The sequence below is a fragment of the Dendropsophus ebraccatus genome, chromosome 9 (assembly GCF_027789765.1).
Source record: "Dendropsophus ebraccatus isolate aDenEbr1 chromosome 9, aDenEbr1.pat, whole genome shotgun sequence".
In the NCBI taxonomy this organism is placed as follows: Eukaryota; Metazoa; Chordata; class Amphibia; order Anura; family Hylidae; genus Dendropsophus; species Dendropsophus ebraccatus.
Genome location: NC_091462.1, coordinates 63,267,451 through 63,289,777, shown reverse-complemented (window position 1 = coordinate 63,289,777; position 22,327 = coordinate 63,267,451). Strand labels below are relative to the sequence as shown.

The 22,327-nt window shown below is 44.4% G+C and overlaps 1 protein-coding gene across 1 annotated transcript; it reads right to left on the bottom strand.

Moving 5' to 3' along the window:
• Positions 1-3,761: 3,761 nt before the first annotated feature.
• HDDC3 (HD domain containing 3) lies at positions 3,762-21,310 on the bottom strand. The gene is made up of 4 exons (XM_069985325.1): positions 21,128-21,310; positions 15,346-15,401; positions 12,625-12,865; positions 3,762-4,682 (listed from the first exon to the last, which is right to left on the bottom strand). The coding sequence occupies exons 1-4, from the start codon at positions 21,240-21,242 to the stop codon at positions 4,552-4,554; spliced, it is 543 nt and encodes a 180-aa protein (XP_069841426.1). The 5' UTR covers positions 21,243-21,310; the 3' UTR covers positions 3,762-4,551.
• Between the last annotated feature and the right edge of the window lie 1,017 nt (positions 21,311-22,327).

Below are 22,327 nucleotides of genomic sequence, written 5' to 3'. Positions count from 1 at the left end.
ATTGATTTATACTATATATTACACCTGCCTTAGAGTGGCTGTGCCTGCTACCCTGTTCTTTCTAGGAGTGGAGGTCTGCATCGTATTACTGCCCTTGCGTGGGTGTATGGGGAAAGCTGCACACTAAAATTAACCATACACACAATTAGAGAGTTGTGTCTTAGTGTTGCACAACTTCCCCTGGTGAGGGGAAACGCTGGTTTCACCATTACTTCCCATCGCTCTCCATATAACACTGATCTATGCACTATTGAGCGCTGTGTCTGTTTTTTGTCTTTCCAGTAAAAAAGTACTTTGTAATTCCTACCTATGTAGGCATGTGGGTGGTCCTCAGCTGTTAAGTAGTTACTGCTGGCAGGAAACCTCTTTGGAAATCATGCCTCACTGGGAGTATTGGTGCTCAGAGACGGCCTCTCTGTGACACCAAAGACTCCTATATGCCAACACTCTCAGGGAGGCAGGAGAGGTTTCCTGCCAGCGACTAGTTAACAGCTAAGAACTGCCCACATGCCTACATAGGTGGGAATTATAATGTAAAGCTCGGAGCATTTATTTATATGCCTGGAAACAGTGCTCAGACCATACAGGAATGTATTCATAGTTGTAACAGCCATGTTATAGTTATTGCTTTCCTTTAAATGTTAAAAGGGATAAATGACTGACATTTTCTGATAGCATAGTTATAAGGAGCGTTTACACAGACCGATTATCGTTCAAATCTTTGCAAAAACGATAGCATTTGAGCGATAATCGGCTTGTGTAAACACTGCGTACAATCAAGCGACGAACAATAAATCGTTCATTGTGATCTTTCAACATGTTCTCAAATCGTTGAAAGTGGGGAAAGGGAGCCAGACCGGGTATTTAACCACATTACAAAGTTATATAACTTATAGAAATCATCCCCAGTGTCCCATTTGCTTTTGAAACATAAGACCAGGTTAGAGTCTTCTAACCAGCTGTTGTTTTCCCTATACATCTTTGCCCTGATCTATTTCTCAGAAATATGTTATATACAGAGACACACGCTATGTGCTTTAATGCTTTATACAACAGAGATATTACTCCTTGGTGGTAAACCCACAATCAAGATCCCATACAAATCTGATTATTGATCCAAGCAGTTTATTATACATTCTTTCCAACAAATCAACCACTAAATCAGTTAGCTAATAAAACACATTATATTTCAGCTATTTTATAAAGCATTTGTTTTATCATAAGGCAAATAAGATTATGGCAGATACTTGTACCGCATGTACAGTGGAACCTTGGTTTAAGAGTAACTTGGATTGAGAGCGTTTTGAATGAAGAGCTCCCATTTTTTTTAGAATTGTAAGTTGGTGTAAGAGCATTGCTTTGGTTTAAGAGCTCCCTGTACTGGGTGGGAGGCGGAGCGGGGCAGGGGGATGGTCTGCATAGTGGGGTCTACAGCCCTGTACTCTGACCCAGGAAGTCTCCCTCACCTTCCAAATCATGGCAGATCCACTTCAGGCTGGGGATTTCATCAGGGGACAGGACTGTGGAGGTAATGTCTTCATAGCTATAACCCCTCTATACCCTGCTCATTCTTTCATGCTCCCTGCAGTCTCTGTCAGCCCTTGTGTTTCCCATCCTCTCCATTCCTGCTATAATGTGCACACTCACACTGCGGCTTTACATTATACTCTACATGCTAATTGCTATACTTAAAGTGACTGTACCACCAGGCCCAGGCTGAAGCACTGGAGGCGGGCCGACCCACCCCTAGTGGGAGGAAACCCCACCCCTCTATGAGGCGGCTCCATTGATTCTAATAGAGTCACGTCATGGAGGGGCTGGGGTTTCTTCCCACTGGGGGTGGGTCGGCCCGCCTCCAGTGCTTCAGCCTGGGCCTGGTGGTACAGTCACTTTAACAGTAACTTATAATCTCACATATTCAGCTTTCTAATTGTTTGTTTTATTTGTTTTACCTGCTATTCAGAATAAAAAAACAATTGTCTGCATTTCAATGATTTCTTAGGGGAAAATTTGCTTTGGTAAAAGAGTGATTTAGATTACAAGCACAATCCCAGATTGAATTATGCTCGTAATCAAAAGGCACCACTATATTTCTATAAGAGAAGAATTCATAAGGCCTGGTTCACGTTACACACAGCAGCAGAAAAAACTAAAGCTGTACGGCTACAATCGCACCTGCATGTTTTTGTTTTGATGAAACTTGAACAAAAGACAGAAATGAATTAAAAAGTAAGAAAGCATAAAAAGGAAAACTCCAACTTCTTAGAAGAATATAAACTTGTTGTTATGTTCCCAGTAGGGCAGAGGAAACCAAAGATCAGTGTAATTTTCTTATCTTCATTCTCTGCGCCATTTTCAGTAAATTCTTCACTTTATTCAATTTGCAGATTAGGCATTTTAGTGCACTGGGGGTAGGAATACTGTGCTTCTGGACCACCCCTTATCTTGAATATTCATCTGGCACTGAAGAGGTAAGTGCCATCACTGCAGCAGGTTGCTTCTATAATCATGAGAAGGGGCGGGCTTGGTGCACTGAGAGCGGTAGTCCCATCCTCAATGCACCAAACAATCTAATTTGAGATTGATAATAAAGTGAAGATTTACCTGCCGAAAATGGAGCAAAGGTTGAAGGTATGGCTGCAGTCACACGTCCATGATATATGGATAATATACAGTCTGTATGCTTCTTGTATATTACAGACTGAACTCTACTGGACCCCTGCATCATGATACAGTGAGCTCCAAATAAAGCAGGGTTCTGCTCTAGCTGTTCTGGAGCGTACTGTATGATAATAAATTACTAAAGAGCTCTGTTTGTGATATACATTTAGCATATGGACCATATATCACAGACGTGTAGAAAATAACCTTCATCCTCTGCATCCCTGGACCTATCAGAAGGTAACTGCAGATTAATTTTGGCTAAGTGCCTTATTACATTAAGAGATTATCAGCAGAACAGGGCAATATTTTCCTGTGTAATAGGACCAGCAATGAGCCAATGAACCAGTAAACACTAGCTGTACATCTCCCTCTGTAACATGGGATGTGCAGCCGATGAATGATGGCAGCAAAGGGGCACATAAACAATCCAGAGATTATTCATGTGGCCCTCCCAGCATGGTAGTGGAGCCTTGTAATGGGATCAGTAAATGAGTACTAATCTACTGACTAAAGTTCACTTTAAATACATAGTGGTTTACAGTCATTGAAAATCCATCCCATGTTTAAGATAGCAGCTAAAAGACTGGAGCAGCTATCGCTTTACCAGGATGGGTAAGAGTGCCATTTTTGGAAGTTAAAAATACAGAAAAAGACACGGGGAAGATTTAGGGTGCGTTAACACCTACCGGATCCGCAGTGGATTTTCATGCTGCGAGTTTGCAGCGAAATCAGCTGTGGATCCTGTACTGTGAAGCTCAATGGGTCCTATACATGCAATGGATCCGCTGCCTGCATGGGACCCGGCCCCTTTAACCCCTGCGCCTCCGCCCGCCGCCCGCAGCTTACAGCCCCGGCCCCCTTAAACCCCCGCACCGCCCACCTGCCCGATCCCCGCCCCCACGCCCGATCGCAGCCCTGAGAATACATCACCTGTTTGGGCCGTGGCCATGTGATGCTCCCGGGTCTGTAAGCTGCGGGTGGCCAGCGGCGGCGCAGGGGTTATAGGGGCCGGGTCCCATGCAGGCAGCGGATCCGCTGCGTGTATGGGACCCATTGAGCTTCACAGTATAGGATCCACAGCTGATTTCGCTGCAGACTCTCAGCATGAAAATCTGCTGCGGATCCGGTAGGTGACATAATTAAAGCTTGAATGTTAGTTTGGGTTCATGTGCCGCCTAATACAACTGTAAGTGTTTTACTGCAAATTGCCATAGTTTTCCAATGAAATAATTCACCACACAATTTTTGGAGTGGAACAGGTTAACCACTAAAGTTTGTAGTAAAGCACATGCAGTTTTGAGGTTCAGCACTCTAAGCTATATGTCACAAACAATTTATGTATTTTTGACAAAACTGCCAAAACCAGTGATTTGTTCACAATGTGAATGCAGCCTAATAGTCCCTAACCTTATACTTTTTTCGGCCGAACCCCCTGGTCATAGTGTGTTCAGCCTTTAGCAGAAGATGCATTGGACTCTCTCGAACGACCACCGACAGAGGATATTGGTAGTGATAATAGTCGGGCATGATGGAAAATCACCACCCAAACCCGTTCTGGGAAAGATAAGCTGCAGCGATAGATCTCTTGCTGCAGCTTATCCCTCCCCATGATAAACACAGTAACACTCTGCCGTGCAAACTTTTTTGTGTATGGGATCCTGTGAGACAAGAATTCCGCCATCAGTTATTGAAGGTGTATGGGGGACCAATAGGGTACATCCACATGTGCAGCAACTGCTGCAGATAACAATTTAACTACATGATTGAACACAGCATCATATCTGCAGCAAATCCTGTAAGTGTGAAAGGACCCTTAAATTAGAAAAACTTTCCACATAGCACCCTTGACCAACATCCCAGGATGTAACCCTTTCTATTATTTTAAGTTCATGCTGTAACTCCCCTCTCTTTGAATAGCTGGTCCAGCTGTTTTTCCATCACCACATTTGTGTCTCGTAGACCATTCACAACCTGGAATGCCCACTGGAAATATTCTTGTACTCTTTCTTCTGACCAACCTAAAAAAGAAGGGTAAGGTAAAAGACTTAAAACACTGGAAAAGGGGTTATGTCATGAAGGAAACTAGGTCTATGCTGGTGCAAATGCACGAATTTTTTTAAATGTATCACTTAAAAGATAAAGACTTACTAATCCCCCATGTTCCTGCTTTGGTTTGCCACAGTTTTGGCTCACCAGGCTTTTACCAGGTTGGGTCACTCATGCTCAGCTCAATCACAGTCACATGATCTGTCCCATTAGTACTGAGAGTTGATTTTCACTTCACATGCAAGAAAGGGGGATTGTGGGAAAGTGTCTGCACTGTTGCATGGCAACCGCAGGGTCACAGTTCAGAGAAGAAAGTGATCAGATGTATAGGGAAGAAAATGGTACAGTGATGTAAGCTTCTTTCTAAAAACACCACATTTGTACTGCTTTACATATATGTATGAGGTACACATCTGATTGGGAACCACAAGTGCACCCCAACAGTTTTTTCAGTGGGAAAATAGCATTAAAATTGCAATGAAAATGCATAATTAAAGGGAACCTGTCACCCCCCATGCCGGGGTGACAGGCTCCCGACCCCCCGTTAGAGCCCCCTATACTCACCTAATCCCGCCGGGTCCCGCTTCTGGATCCGGTCGGGTGACGGAGATCTCAGCCGCTGCAGCCCGGCGCGCGCGCGCTGAGAGATGAGTCCAACGCTCATAGAGAATGACGGAGCGCTGGACTCTCCTGACATTCTCTATGGGTGTCGGACTCATCTCTCAGCACGTGCGCCGGGCTGCAGCGGCTGAGATCTTCATCACCCGACCACCTCCAGAAGCGGGACCCGGCGGGATTAGGTGAGTATAGGGGGCTCTAACGGGGTGTCGGGAGCCTGTCACCCCGGCACGGGGGGTGACGGGTTCCCTTTAACACCAATTAAACGCCATGTGTGAACATAGCCTAAAGTTCCTTTCACACAGTGCAGTTTTGCAGCCCAAACCAGGTGCAAATTATAATGAAGTATGAAGAACAGGGGGGTGGGGAGAGAGGAGGAGCATGAGGCGGGGCTGAGGCACGCCTCCATACTGTGACCTCTGCATGTGGCGTACCATGAGGTTGAGCTCCCGGCGAGATAGCGGATGATTGCTGCGTATGAAGCAGGATCCAGCAGGGTGACGGACGTGCAGCAGCAGTGACCTAGGAGCACGCGATTCCAGGTTCTGGGGGTCTGAAGCTCCAGGCGTCTGGTGAGAGTAGACGTGGGGCAGAGGGCTCTCTGGACCGTGACTCCGAAGACACAGCAGAAGAACGGCTGTTCCCCCGCTCTGTGAGAGAGACGCGGAGGGATGATTTACAGTGCCAGCTGGTGGGAGCGTCGGCTGAGGTCGGTTGAGGTCTGAAGTTACGGCTGCCGGTGAGAGAGGGGTCGGACAGAGGACTCGCAAGAGTGTTTGACGGTGTGGAGCTCAGGAGGTCAGCTGGGGTTAACCTCGTCCCGTCCTGTGAGAGAGGAGCGGCGGTGGAGATTGCATGCCTGTCAGCTCCTGAGTGTACAGCACAGAAACCACTACCAGATGTTCCCAAGGTCCAAGAGACAGAGCATAAAGGAGGGTAACTGGTGTGTGTGTGAACTGTGGCTTTGGAGAAATTATCTTTTTTTTTTGCTGCACGCAAATTGAAAAATGGAGCTGTAATAAAATCTTGCTGGATGAAGTAGCAAGCCAGCTGTATTCTGGTGTATTATCTGTGTATCTGGGCCTGGTGGTCATATATACAGTTTGGAAAGACGGTGATAAATACAAGGGGATGTAATAATTTTATGTCTCTCCTTGGCAATTGTACCTTAACCTTTAACAATTGTGGGATTTCAGCCAAACGTCTGGATTTACAGAGTGGAAAGACTATGATGAATATGATTTATAATCCTCCTTGCTGATAGTACTTTAACCTCTAACATCTGTTGGACATTAACCTTTTGTCTGGTATATATGGTTAGAGGTCTGTGAGGAATAGAAGAGGGGAGAAGAGATAACGTATAACTCACCCGGTTGACTGATTCTAATCACTACCATCCCCTGGACATTAACCGTATGTTTGGATTTTCAGTCTGGAAAGACTGTGAGGTATTTAGAGGGAGTTTAGACAAGCTATAAACCCTCTGGCTGACTGTATACTATCTACTAACAATTATCGGACATTAACTCTGTTCCACTGAGACTGTAAACATCATATGGTTCATCCTTGCTAATTCTATACTAACTAATTTCTTTCCTGGAAACAGGTTGGAGTACGATTGAATTGTGCGGTGGGGTTGTCCTCTATGGTGGGCCTATAAGAATCACTAGTGATTTGTGTTGAGACTTCTTGAATCTGCTCAAGGAATTTGTTTGGTGGGGAGTGAATTAACGATGTCTCCTAAACTAAACAAAGGGAATAGCCCCGGGAAAAACGGGAATAAGTCTTCCACAAAAATTGAGAAATATTTAGACTCTCCGACCACAAAATTGAAAGGGAAAGGAGGAGGGGAGGTGTTGGAAGGGAGAGTGTCTTTAGGAGGAACAAGTAGTATGGAGCAGCCGAGTTGGTTAGGAGAAGTGTTGGCTGCAATTAAGAAGTGTGACACATCGATTGCAGCTTTGACTTCTCAAGTGGGGAGTATCGGCTCTGAAATATCTATTATTCGAGACGACCTCCATAAATTTAAGGACAGATTCTCTGAGGCGGAACAACGTATTAGTGATCTAGAAGACAACCTTAAGCCAATTATGGATGGATGGGAGAAAATGGTGCAAGAAAATGCTACACTTAAGACTAAGCTTGTAGAGATGGAGGATAGATCCCGTAGAGGGAACTTAAGGTTGGTTGGCTTACCAGAGGGGACAGAAGGAAGGGAAGTGGAAAAGTTTCTGCAAGATTGGTTAATAGAGACGATGGGGAGGGAGAACCTGTCAGAACAGTTTGGGGTAGAGAGAGCCCATAGAGTACCGGGAAAGAAACCCCCACCTGGAAGCTACCCTAGAGCAGTGGTCATGAAGCTGTTAAACTCACGGGATAGAGAGCTAATTCTCAGACGAGCCCGTTCTTTGGGGGAGCTAAAATACAATAACAACAGGATCATGCTGTTCCCAGACTACGCTCTCGATACACAAAAGAGAAGAGTGGCATTTACTCAGGTTAAAAAAAGGTTGAGGGAAAAAAATATAAAGTACGGTTTGATGTTTCCAGCTAAGTTACGAGTGATTTTTGAGGAGAAATCATATTTCTTTGATAGTCCGACAGAAACAATCAATTGGATGGATCAGAAGGGACTGTAACGGGGCTCTCTGAATGAAGGAGTAGAATAGAGAGGTCTAGTATGTATTGCTCAGGTTAGGGACTTGGGTGATTAGTTGCCTAGGTCAGAAGGGGGGGGAGGGGGGGAAGTGGGTGGGGTGGGGGGAGTGGGGTTGGGGTAGTGGGTGGTTGGGGGTGGGGTGCCGAAGGGTATGACAGGGAGGTTTTGGGGTTTTTTTTTTTTTTGTTTTTTTTTTTTTTTTGTCCTCTGCCCCCTTCTTTTCTTTCTTCTTGGATAGATGTCGGTATCTAGGGTCATTGCTTGGAATGTACGTGGACTAGGGGACAGGCGTAAGCGAGTGGCGATTTTGGATTATATAAGATGTTATCTGCCGGCTGTGGTCTGCCTGATTGAAACTCATTTTTCTAGAGATACGGAGCATAAACTGAGCAGACCTTGGTGGGCAGATCAATACCATGCCACATACTCCAGTTACTCTAGGGGGGTTACAGTATTAATACATAAAAAAGTCAACTGGGAATTATTGGAAAAAAAGATTGATGTAGATGGTAGATTTGTTTTTTTATTTTGTAAACTAGAAAGGCTATTATGCGTCCTGGCGTTTGTCTATATTCCTCCTCCCTTTAACACTTTTGTTTTAGAACAGTTATTCTCATTCACAAAAAAGTTTTTTAATGCACCAATTCTAGTTATGGGTGATTTTAATGCAGTAATGCATGAAGAGAACGATAGATTTAGAGGGAATAGAGTAGTCTTAAATCTACACAAGTCCGTTTTGGGGGAAATGATGGTGGAACACGGTTTATATGATATTTGGCGTGATAGAAATCCAGACAAAAGGGAGTACACTTGCTGGAATAGGGCAAAAGGTACGTTATCAAGAATAGATATAGGGTTTGTGAATGGGAACATGGCACAAAAAGTTAAAAATGTTAAACACTTAAATAGAGGTCTTTCGGACCATGTACCACTTATGTTTGAGTTATGCACAGGGGGTATAAGTAGTATATTTAATATTAGAATCAATGGTCACTGGTTGAATCTTATTCCTAATATTGGAGAACTGGGAAAAGAGTTTGAGGAAATATGGGATATTAATGTAAGTTCAGCATCTCCACAGGTGGTATGGGATACACTAAAGGCGGTAATTAGAGGAAAATATTATGGAATTATTACTAGTTTGAAAAAGGGATATAGGGTTAGGGAAAAGAAATTAGAAGAAGATTTGCGTTTAGGGGAGGAGGAATATAAGAGGGATGGCTCGGAGAACGCTAAGTTACAGTTAGAAACAGCTAAGTTTAATTTGGATAAATATCTGTTAGAAAAAGCAAGGAACCAGATGGCCTTTTGGGGAAAGAAATATTATTTGGGGTCTGGTGCTCCTAATAAAGGCCTAATGGCCATTGTTAAAAATCAGTTGGCAAATAGGGATATCCAGGCAATAAAAACAGACTCTGGGGATATTGTGAATGATACACAAGAGATATTAGGTCAGTTTAGGGCTTACTTCCAAAATGTATATACACCTGAACATGACATTTTAACTGAGGAAGTGAATAATGTACTAGACAAATGCTGTCTCCCTAGATTAAACTTAGAGCAACAGGCGGAGCTAGATGCTCGGATAACTTTAGAAGAACTGAATAATGCGTTGAATCTTTCTCCAGGGAGTACTGCTCCAGGACTAGATGGCTTGCCTTATGAATTGTATAGGAGGCATCGTGATTTCCTTTTGCCAAGGCTGTTGGAAGTGATAGAATCCTCGGTTGAGACTGGGCGGTTACCGGCTTCAATGGAGGAGGCAGCTATATCCCTTATTCTAAAGCCTGAGAAAGACAAACTAGCTATGGATGCGTACCGCCCTATTTCTTTGATGAACGTGAATGCTAAGATTTTGGCTAAACTCCTGGCCTCTAGGTTGCAGAGAGTAATTTCCGGGCTGGTCCATGAGGATCAATGCGGATTTATTCCGGGTAGAATGGCCAAATATAATATAAGAAGGGTGTTTGAGAACTTACAATTGGTTGGAGTTCCGTGTTCCCACTCCATCCTGTCCTTAGATGCCACAAAGGCGTTCGACAGGGTGGAGTGGGGATACTTGTGGGAAGTGCTGAAGCGTTTTGGTATAGGTCCCAAGTTTATTGAGTTAGTGCAGCTGTTGTATAAGAATCCTAAGGCAGCGGTGTTGGTTAATGGAGAGAGATCTGATTTTTTTTTGTTGGGCCGAGGGACCAGACAGGGTTGCCCCCTCTCCCCTTTACTCTTCGCCCTCAGCATTGAACCTTTGGCTCAATTAATTAGATTAAATCCTGATATAAAAGGTTTTGGGGCGAGGGGTGAAGGGGACAGGGTGTCCCTTTATGCAGACGATGTGTTGTTGTTTTTGGAGGACCCCCAAAAAAGTGTGCCAATAGTTATGGAATTGATTGGAGAGATTGGATATGTATCAGGATTAAGTATCAACTGGAGCAAGTCAATTCTAATGCCTTTGGGTAGGGGGTTGGATTTTTCTTTTCCGCAGCTGAAGGTTTTACAAGAGAGAGGTAGCTTCAGATACTTAGGTATAAGGGTGTCAAGGGACTTGGAGGAGTTTAATGAGCTGAATATGAGAGGTATATTAGAGGAGGTTGAAAGAAAGAGTGTGGTATGGCAAAAGTTACCTATCTCTAGAGTTGATAGGATGGTGTTGTTTAAAACTATTTGTCTTCCTAAGTTCTTATATGTTTTTGGGGTGGCCCCGATTTGGTTGCCGGACAGCTATTTAAAAAGGATTAAGTTAGTAATTAATTTCTTGATTTGGGGGAGGAAGAGGGCGCGAATAAAACAGGAGATCTTTTCTCTTCCCAAAATAAAAGGAGGTATGGATTTTCCAGATCTGAATGTTTACTTTCTGGCGTCGCAACTTTTTTGGCTGGTAAAGGGAAGTGGTAGCAGGTTCTTCCAACGGCTGTGGCAAAATAAGGATGCTGGCTTATATAATTTATATGAGATCTTAGAAATGGGAGCTTGGAGGAATGGGGAGATGGGAAAACTACCTCTGGTTAGAACTGCTCTTAGGACCTGGGAGAAGTTGAAGAGTTCTTTAAATCTAAGGTCTGTTTTTGAGTTTACCCCTATATGGTGGAATGATAGTATTCATGAAGTTTGGAAGATGGGAGCTCTGGACAACCTGGTGAGAGGGGGAATTTTAAGGTTAGGGGACATTTATGTAAATGGTCAACTTAAGGGGTGGAATATGGTTAAGGGTGAATATGATTTAGCTGATAATGTTTGGTTTGATTATATAAGGTTGTGCCACGCTCTGGAAAACACTATATGGCTGAAGAAGGTGGAGTTCGACCTGGACACTTTGATTGAGCAAATGATAAAGGGGACAATTAAAATTAAAGTGGTTTCTTATGTATATTCATATTTAAAAAGAATGGTAGATGTAAGTTATAATAGTAAAAGTAAGTGGGTTAATGATTTGGGACCTATTAGCGACAAGCAATGGTGCAAAATTTATCAGAATGTGAGTATGGTGTCCAGGTCGGGCAATCACCAGTTAATACAATTTAATATCAACCATAGGTTGTATTACACCCCGGCTTTCTTAAATAGGATCGAGAAAAGGCAGGACGGGAAGTGTCCAAGATGTGGCACTGATGATTCTGATTTTTTGCATATGTTGTGGGCCTGTCCTCAAATACAAAATTATTGGTTAGAGGTCTATAAAAAGATCAATGAAGCATTTGCAATTAAACTGGTACCTTCTCCGCTCCTTGCGGTGCTGGGTGATTTTGGGGAGATTAAAAAGGGGAAAAAAACGGTGAAGAAAATACTGAGGTGGTTTTTTTATGCCAGACTGTTGCTAATAAGAAAATGGATTAGTTCTGAAGTCCCTAACATTGTGCATTGGGAGAGGTGTAGATCTAGATATGAAGAATACTATCAGTAATTATGGTTGTGGGTTGATTTTTTTTTTTGTTTTTTTTTTATTTTTTTTTTTGTTGTTCCCTTCGGCGGGGCGGGTAGGGGGGTAGGGTTGGAAATTTAGGGGTTGTTGAATATGTTTGTTTATATGGATTGAGATTTTGTTCTTTTTTATGGTGTATTGTATATTTTATTAGAAAAAATAAAGGAAAAATTTGAAATACAAAAAAAAAAAAAAAAAAAAAAAAAAAAAGTATGAAGAACAGATGCTACTTCAACTTTTTTTTTTCTTGTTTCAATCCATTTGACACCAGGACTATGTTCCCACTACGTTTTTTCCTCTGTGTTTGAAAAGACACTGGCTACCTGTCAGTGCAATGACAGCTGTTGGTACATTATTCTAGTTTAGGTGGACAAACTGGCCTTTGGGTTTGTCTTTAATTGAAAAGTCCATTGAACCTAACTAAGGGTATGTGCACACTGAGGAAATGTGACGGAAACTCCGTAACGGAAATCGCCGTCCGCGCCCGCGTCATAGACTCCATTCTATGCACGGGCGGAATCCATCATCCTTCCAAAGAATAAACGTGTTAATTCTTAGGACGGACAACAAAATCCGCCCTTGCACAGAATTGAGTCTATGACACTGCCGGAGATACGAACGTGCAGCGAAATCCGCAACGGATTTTCCGGCACATTTCCTCAGTATGCACATACCCTGAAGTTGAACAAAATGTTCTGCCCCATGTAGCTGATGTAAGTACCTTGTGGAGTGCTGCGGTTCAGGTCCCGCAGGTTGTACAGCTTGTCAGCTAGTTTGACCAACTTAGCTCTGTGGCTGCAGTGTGGGGCATGCTCTATCTGCAGCTGTTTTCTTCTCATCTTTGGCAATGTCTTGTCATCAGTGACCTCTTCTACTACTTTTTTGACCTCCAGACCAAACTTTTCCTCCAGTTCCGGGAATGTTGTGTTTGTATCTTCAACTGTATCATGAAGAAGAGCTGCCTGTGAAACAAATACATAGGATATGTGTTGCAGTGCTTTTGTAATATTGGCCATGATGCTACATTGCATCACAAAAACCAGTACTGATTGGTTCTATGTTTTTGATCATTTTGTCTCTGTGAGCACAATATTAATATACAGTGAAACTAACTTATTAGCACCAAACAAATAAAAAGCATGCCATGCTAAGTGCTTCTGAAGAAAATACACAGTATACAGGTCACTTTCATATGTTCAAATCATCAGTTGTGGCATTTGGTATTTCTTTTTTGTTTACAACATTCAAAATGCAGGAATAAATAATGCTACATTTCAACAGCTTAGACAATTCTACAATTGGTTATACCAGGTAGGTTAAATGAGTCATCCAGCATAAATTGCTATACTATGATGCTGCTGGGGCTGCAAGGGACATAACAGTGCCTAAAACTTTTCTAGACTGCCCGACAGTCCACTCTTCTTTGCAACTTTCGCTGATGTGCCATTCCAAAAGAAAATGGTTGCTCGGCATAGACTGTAGGAATGTCACCTTAGCTGAAGTTGTGAAAATGAGGACATTGCTGGACAGCGAGCAGACTAAGAACCGGCAGCTGAGGTGGGGCGGGACGTGTAAGTATACAGCACTATTATGCCAACTGCAGCTCCGACAGAATCACAGATTAGTAGTTTATGCTGCACAACTACTTTAATTTTTATTATAGGAGGAGATTTTTTTATAAAATTTTTTTTTTTTTACTTGTCCAGGAAGTAGAAAGTCTTTTCTGCATTTGATGCTTATGACCCCGGATCCTGGAAGTATACTTTTAAGACAGAGAAAGCTGTCTGAATGCTGAGGTGCAGAACAGGTAAAATCTTTTCTGCTCCACGGACAGACAACACCCTTAAAGGGACTGTACCATCAGGCCTGGGCTAAAGCACTGCAGACGGGCTGACCCACCCCCAATGGGAGGAAACCCCATTCCTCTATGATACAGCTCCATTGATTCTAATGGAGCAGTGTCATAGAGAGGCAGAGGTTTCCTCCCACTGGGGATGGGTCAGCCCGCCTCCAGTGCTTCAGCCCAGGCCTGACAGTACAGTCCCTTTAAGAAAGCCTCATGCTGCTAAGACAACTGATCTCAAGTAGCTCTGTAGACCATTAGACCATGAGTGGTCATACACTCAGATATCAAATAGCAGGTCCGTAAACAATAATAGAATGAAGATTTGTGGCCCTGTTCTGGAGATCCACAGAATAGTGGATAGGTGTCAGATTGCAGGTGGTCTGACCTCTACTACCCCCGTGACTCAAAACTTATCCCCTACCCTGTGTACAGGGATTATGTTATTTTAATTCAAAATATCCTTTTAATTAATAGCATATCACTAGAAATGTTTTTCCCATATGACGGCACTCCTTGCTACAGGTTGTGCAGTGAACTGAAGCATACCCACAATTACTTGAATAGAGCTATGCTGGAGTTCCCTGCATAGCGGGTGCTAAAACAGCACTGCAGGCACTTTCTATCTCAGGACCAGTAGAGAGTTGAATTAAACCCCTACAATTGAACCCCTACAATTCATAACAGAATAAACAAAAAAAGAAAAAACGATAGCGCTCAGAGGAGGACACTCGTCTGTATGTAGTGTGAAGAAAAGACTTTCCAAGAGTGATATAATCCACTTACTTCACTGTGGGGGAAAGATCATGTCCACTGACCTAACCCCCTCCAGGACGCTTAACATCAAACGGCATCAGAAGGCATATAGCAGGCGTATATTCCGAGTAATGGTTTATTCCAAGTATAAACGGCAACGCGTTTCAGTGGATATTAATTCCACCTTTTTCAAGGCTTGAAAAAGGTGGAATTAATATCCACTGAAACGCGTTGCCGTTTATACTTGGAATAAACCATTACTCGGAATATACGCCTGCTATATGCCTTCTGATGCCGTTTGATGTTAAGCGTCCTGGAGGGGGTTAGGTCAGTGGACATGATCTTTCCCCCACAGTGAAGTAAGTGGATTATATCACTCTTGGAAAGTCTTTTCATCACACTACATACAGACGAGTGTCCTCCTCTGAGCGCTATCGTTTTTTCTTTTTTTGTTTATTCTGCTATCCCACCAGCGTGGTTCCACCCCGGGATTTGATTGAGCGCCCTCCATGTTTGGATGATCCCATTGGGACGGAGAGTGATACCCCTATTACTACGATTCTGGATATAGGTGGAGTGGGTGGGGAATTTTTCCCATACCCACATACACCGGGTGAGTTTGTCTATCATTGTGTCTATTTTATATTGGATGAGCGCTATCCCCCATCGCTATACTCCCTACAATTCATAAGGTAAAATTGCCTACAGTAGACTTTATAATATGGGCTTTCCCTGCATGTTGTAGTAAAAGAAAGAACACATGCCATGATTTGATTAATATTAGTGTGTAAAAGGCAGGATTTCTGAATATAAAATGGGCAGAAAATGTCTGCACATTTTTACCTGCAGCACCACAAGATCACTGATTCCAGCTTCGTGAGAGAGAATCCTAGCAACACCTTCAAAAGAAATCACAGACAATTTATTACTAAACTATAGCACATAATAAAAGTATAGCGGAAACATTACCTACTGACAACAAACAGTAGTAGAGACACATTATAAACTTAGATCTGTCTTACCCTGCATAACCTACACAATAGGGGATAACTCTGTGATAATGGGCAGTTTGATTGCTGGAACTCCCTGCAATCGTGAGAACAGGGAACCCCCCCCCCCCAGGCTCACTGTACTCCACTATCTTCTGCAGCAGAGTGGTGATGCACATCCCGACACTCCATTCTGATGGAAGACTTCTTAAAATCATGAGGATAGGGATACCTTGTAACCAGAATCGTAATACAACCCCTTTGAAGTCCCTTGGATGTCACTTAGAGGAAACTATAGTAGGGCAACCATATTCTTCCTTCTAGTTTTTCCCCAGGGGCATCGTCTCTTGAATAAGAATATCCCCCCAGCCTCCGAACTCCATAAAATGCATTTAAATCAGGGTTTCAACATGTTATTTATGTAATACATCTAGGTTATGCATGCACGCTGACAAAACCACAACCACATTTGGTGGTAACTATTTACCCAATCCTGCCAGTAAAACTGCTGTTTTAATGGCAAAAGTGTGCACCCACTGGCAGGGCCGTTTTAATACATTGGTGGGCCCAGTGCACAGCCCTCAAGAGTGGGCCCCCCCCTTCCCTTTCGGCACATTGTATAATGTACTGAATTTGCCCCCACACTGTATTAAGAACCCCAATACATACAGTAGTTACCTTATAACACTATTTCCACCATACAGTGATTACATATTACATAAAAACTGCACTGAACAAAACAAAAATATCGCCAATGATACCATTACATAATACTGTCACACCATGACCCCTTCACTACAGACCCTATAACAGAGTGCAGTTACATTCAGTGACTCACCGGGGGCGTCTTCTCCGATCAGAGTCTGTCACCTTTTCTTTTTCTCTCCATCCAGCCTGGGCCACCTTGAAGTCTTCTCCTGGCTGTGAATCTTCTCTCCAGAATCTGCCAGAAAAATAATTTAGGCTCCAACACATACAGTAGTTAGGTCCCTTGTACCCCTATACAGTAGTTACACCCCTCTGTACCCCTACATAGTTACACCCCTCTGTGCCTCCATAGTTTTAAAGGTGTCCCTGTAGTATATAGACCCTCATGTGCTCCTCCAGTTATATACAGCCCTTCTGTGCGCTCCCCCATTAGTATATAGCCCACCTGTGCTCTCCCCCCCCCAATAGTATATAGCGCACCTGTGCTCTCCCCAATAGTATATAGCCCCCCTGTGCTCCCCCCCCAATAGTATATAGCGCACCTGTGCTCTCCCCAATAGTATATAGCCCCCCTGTGCTCTCCCCCAATAGTATATAGCCCCCCTGTGCTCTCCTCCAATAGTATATAGCCCCCCTGTGCTCTCCCACAATAGTATATAGCCCCCCTGTGCTCTCCCACAATAGTATATAGCCCCCCTGTGCTCTCCCACAATAGTATATAGCCCCCCTGTGCTCTCCCACAATAGTATATAGCCCCCCTGTGCTCTCCCACAATAGTATATAGCCCCCCTGTGCTCTCCCCCCAATAGTATATAGCCCCCCTGTGCTCTCCCCCCAATAGTATATAGCCCCCCTGTGCTCTCCCCCCAATAGTATATAGACCCCTGTGCTCCCCAATAGTATATAGCCCCCTGTGCTCCCCAATAGTATATAGCCCCCTGTGCTCCCCAATAGTATATAGCTCCCCTGTGCTCCCCCATAGTATATAGCTCCCCTGTACTCCCCCATAGTATATAGCCCCCTGTACTCCCCCATAGTATATAGCTCCCCTGTGCTCCCCCATAGTATATAGCTCCCCTGTGCTCCCCCATAGTATATAGCCCCCTGTGCTCCCCCATAGTATATAGCCCCCTGTGCTCCCCCATAGTATATAGCCCCCTGTACCCCCCCATAGTATATAACCCCCCTGTGCTCCCCCATAGTATATAGCTCCCCTGTGCTCCCTCATAGTATATAGCTCCCCTGTGCTCCCCCATAGTATATAGCTCCCCTGTGCTCCCCCATAGTATATAGCTCCCCTGTGCTCCCCCATAGTATATAGCTCCCCTGTGCTCCCCCATAGTATATAGCCCCCTGTGCTCCCCCATAGTATATAGCCCCCTGTGCTCCCCCATAGTATATAGCTCCCCTGTGCTCCCCCATAGTATATAGCCCCCTGTGCTCCCCCATAGTATATAGCTCCCCTGTGCTCCCCCATAGTATATAGCCCCCTGTGCTTCCCCATAGTATATAGCCCCCTGTGCTCCCCAATAGTATATAGCCCCCTGTGCTCCCCAATAGTATATGCGCTCCCCCTCCCATATAACATTGAAAAAAAAAAACACTTTTACTCACCTAGGTCCACGCGTTCCTCTTCTCTTCCCTCTTGTGGCCGCACTTCCTGCAGTCACAAGAGGCTGCACTCCCCGTACCCTCGCGCCGACGCTCCAGTGACGTCGGGCGCTAGAGGGAGAGTGCTGCCTCTTGTGACCGCAGGAAGTGCGTCCACAAGAGTGACTGACAGGGAGGGAGCCAATGGCTCTCTCTGTCAGTATCGCTACTGCTGAAGCGCCGCGGGGGCAGCGGCGGACGGGGGGGCCTTGCAGGGGGCGCCATGGAGGGGTAAGTAGCTTACTCATCCATGGCGCTCCCCCTTGACAGGCTGGTGGCCAGAGCCCTGTGCGACCGCACTGGTCGCACATAGCAACAGCCGGCCTGCTCGGGGGGCCCCCTTTAACCAGTGGGCCCGGTGCACGTGCACCATGTGCCCTCTGGTTAAAGCGGCCCTGCCTACTGGCCACCAGATGTGGACTTGTCTGCAGACTATGGCTTGGTTTTTGCAGTCTGTTTAACACAGTGCTTCTCAATTCCAGTCCTCAGGCCTCACCAACTCGTCATGTTTTGAGGGTATCCCATACAAAGAACAGCTGTGAGAATACCTGGTGCACTGAGTATAATTATATCACCTGTGAAATACTAAAGAAATCCTCAAAACATGACCTGTTGACATACTGGTGGGCTTACTACTGGGGATGAATTACTTGTTGTAATCTGGTACTGTTTGTATTATTCATCTTAGTAAACAGGATTTGGTCAGTAACAGTATAGGGGTAATATTAGTGGTCATGGTGTGGCGGTTAGAGTTGCCTCTTGTATACTGGCATTATCCAGTATCCATGTAACATAAGTTTAGGACTAAACTTGATGGTGTAGTGGTTGGTCAATGACTGGGCCCTAACAAAAACTTGCTATGGGGCCCAGCCATTTCTACTTACTCCTCTGACTTTATTGATAATGCTGCAGTAATTCTCCAGTAGGCAAATACACAAAACATGCAAAGTGCTGCTACTGTGAATTGTCAGTGTGTAAACTAACTAACAAAATGGTCAACGTGGTCACCAATAGCCATGCTATGTTGTAAATCAATCCTAGCAACATTGTGTGGTTCTTGGTGGCCACACGGGGCATGGTCTTGGCCGCATACACAATAATATTTTCCTCCATACTTTGGGGGTGGCTACTGAGGAAGGGGTTTCTAAATACATTCTGGGGGGGCTCATTATTGGGTAGTTAGCTACAGCAGATGCTTACCTATTACTATACCCACTTTATTTAATTTGCTATGCTACATTAGCTTTTAGACTAAGGTACCAATGTTCCAGTCTTATGTTTTTGGTTTGCCCATCTTTGCTTGAACATTGCCCAGCCCTCTTGCCATACTGCTCAGCAGCGGTAGAGACTGAGGGAACAATGTTGACGTCCCAGGCCATTCAGCAGCTGTAGCAATGTCCTGCCTCTGTCTCATCTTGTGGTCATTGTTTTCATCCCCCCTCCCTGGGCATTGTGAGAAAAGGTGCCCCAGCAAGAGTATCCCTTTAAAATACAGTGGTACTTTGGTTTAAGAGTAACTTGGTTGAAGAGCGTTTTGCAAGAAGAGCTCACAGTTTTTCAAAATTGTAACTTGGTTTAAGAGCATTGCTTTGGTTTAAGAGCTCCCTGTGCTGGGTTAGAGGGCGAGTGGGGGAGGGGAATGGTCTGCATAGTGGGGTCTACAGCACTGTACTCTGACCCAGGAAGTCTCCCTCACCTTCCAAATCATAGCAGATTCACTTCAGGCTGGGGCTCACATCAGGGGACAGGACTGTGGAAGTAATCTCTCCATAGCTGTAACCCCTCTCTCCCTAGACAAAGAATGCTGAATTTATGTGTCCACATCTGCCCTGCTCATTCCTTCATGCTCCCTGCAGTCTCTGTCAGTCCTTTTCTTTGCCATCCTCTCCATTCCTGCTATAATGTGCCTGCACTCACACTCAGCTATACAAACTGCTGCTGTAATTTGCATGCACTTACAATCAGCTATACACACTACTGCTATAATGTGCCTGCACTCACAATCAGCCATTCACACTGCTGTATAGAGGCTTCTGTCACTGTCCTCCTGCATAGCTCTGTGATTCCCACTTCCTGATTGGTCCATGCTGAACACACACCCCTTCCCCATTGCTGTCATGTGACCACACAGATATCTGACAGCAGCCCTGCCTCTGTATTCTAGCCTGTTGTACTACGCTACTGTATTATGAGGATCTGCAGTTCCATCCCATATCTATAAATAGAGATGATCGAACAGTGCTGATGTTCAGATTTGTACGAACTCGAACCATCGGTTTTTGACTCCCGCAGTCTTCCTGTTCAGTGGGGAAGGTGAAGACAGCTCGAATCCTGCCTGGAAAACAGGAATACAGCCTGGGCCATAGGCTGTATTCCTGTTTTACAGGCGGGACTCTGGCTGTCTCCACCTTCCCCACGGAATGGGAAGACTGCAGGAGTCAAATACCGATGCCGGTTCGAGTTTGTACAAAGCTGAACATCAGCACTGTTCGACCATCTCTATCTATAAACTGCTGTTGCTTTTTCAGGTTTATAGAGTTACAATACATTATACACCACATACTGATTGCTATACTGTACAATAACTTATAATATGACATATTAAGCAGTTTCTCATTGTTTGTTTCATCTGTTCTACATGCATTTCAGTGATTTCTTATGGGAAAATTAGCTTTGGTATAAGAGTGGATTTGGATTACAAGCGCGGTCCCGGAACGAATTATGCTCGTATTCCAAGGCACCACTGTAACTCCCCTATGGTGGTGAGACACATGAATGACTGGCGGCTCCAGATATAAGAAACACTTAGGGCCCTGGTCTGGAGATATTGCACGGGGAGTATAAAGGGGGCCCCAGTGGTCAGACACTCCAGTTTCCCATTTAGCCCATATCCTGTGGACAGGGGAGCCACTCTTTTAGCTTGGAATACCTGTGTAGGATGGGCACTGCAGGTGTATCTACAGACTGTGTAAGGCGTGAGGTGATGGTATACCCTGTGTGGGAAGGGCAGCACATCCAGAGTGGTCACTTTTGCTGGTAGCTTTGTTGTAGCCTGGTAACAGTAAACACATCTTGTATGTAGCAAACATGACTGACTACTCCTATGTGATGGCTACATTTTACATTGCCTGCACTACATAAGTAGTTTAATACTAGTCCTATAGGTTTGACACTAACATGAAGTCATACAGAAACATGACCAAGCTCCTCTCATATTCTGGAGACAAGGTCAGGACCCCGGACACAGGTCATCAATGGAACTGACAAACGCTCTTTACCTATGGGGTGATTTATATAAGGCGTCTCCTCTGCGTCTTTTCTCCTCTGCGCTTTATGCTTTTCAGCAGCAAAGTTTGCCGCCTCTAGAATAAGTTCAACATCGGACCTGTCCATGACTGTCACCGCCTATGTACCGGCTCCTTCTCCGTTGTTTCACTACTGTAGAAGCTGAAGGACCTGTGATGACGTCATGCACATGTGACCAGCCCCTAGTGTGGGCGGCGCCATGCAGTTTTCTCCTCAGTGGCAGAGAAGAGTATTGCTGGAGTTTGTCAGGGTGTTGGGTGGTGGAATAGCATCAATAAGAGGAGAGGGGGCACTGTGGGGGCATTCTAATGCAATACTCCCTAGACTGTTACACACCCCCTTGTTCTGCTCATTACAGTGGTGCACCCTGGTGTAGTTTATAAGGGAAATGGTATCCAAATAACTTACATGCTCATTATCTATTTAGTGGTCTTTATTGGACCTTTTTGATGAAGGTGGCTTTTTCGTCTCTCTTCACTGTTGCGCAATGCTCTGCAGAGACCCTGGCTGCAATGTCTTCCTAGCAATGTAATGCTCTTTCTTGCAATGTCTTTTCCTACAGGGACTCTGGAAGCACTGTCACCCTGGCAGTGTAATGCTCTGCAGGGACTGGCGACTTTGGGTGCACAGTCCTCCTCACGGTGTGTCTAGTTTGACCCCTTTAAGACCAGAAAATTATGTCTTTTTCCATTATTGTTTTGCTGACAAGATCTTTTTCTGGAAAACACCAAATTTGGTGCATATAGAGAAAGAGGTCAGGGCTGCGCTAATCCAGGGATTAAAGGGTAACTGGCATTCACATTTTTTAGCAGAAATCAATAATACAAGCAATGTTAAGAAACTATGTAATAGTTTTTATTAGGCAAAAAGCCTTCTTATCTGTGCATTATCAGTCCATTACAAAGAGGGGTCGAGGGGGATGAGTGAGCAGAGAAGCAGCAGAGGTGCCTTATCTCCTCTTTTTGCTCTCTCATCCCCCTCGCCCCTTCCCCCTCCATAGAGCATAATGGAAACGAAAAACCTGCTTATGGTGAAGTGAGGGGGGAGTACAGAAGGAAACTCTTTTGCCTGAATAAAAGCTATTGCAGTTTCCTAAAATCATTTGTTTTATTGATATTTATAGATTTTTTGAAAAAATTACATATTAATGACAGTTACTTAAAGGGAACCTG

Bases quoted from the DNA above. Each gene is read 5' to 3' on its own strand.
- HDDC3 (XM_069985325.1), bottom strand. From the start codon at position 21,242: ATGGACAGGTCCGATGTTGAACTTATTCTAGAGGCGGCAAACTTTGCT. The intron at 15,402-21,127 runs GTAAAGAGCGTT...TTTCTTTTGAAG, and splicing joins TTATATAAATCACCCCATAG to GTGTTGCTAGGATTCTCTCT. The intron at 12,866-15,345 runs GTAAAAATGTGC...TTTGTTTCACAG, and splicing joins GTGATCTTGTGGTGCTGCAG to GCAGCTCTTCTTCATGATAC.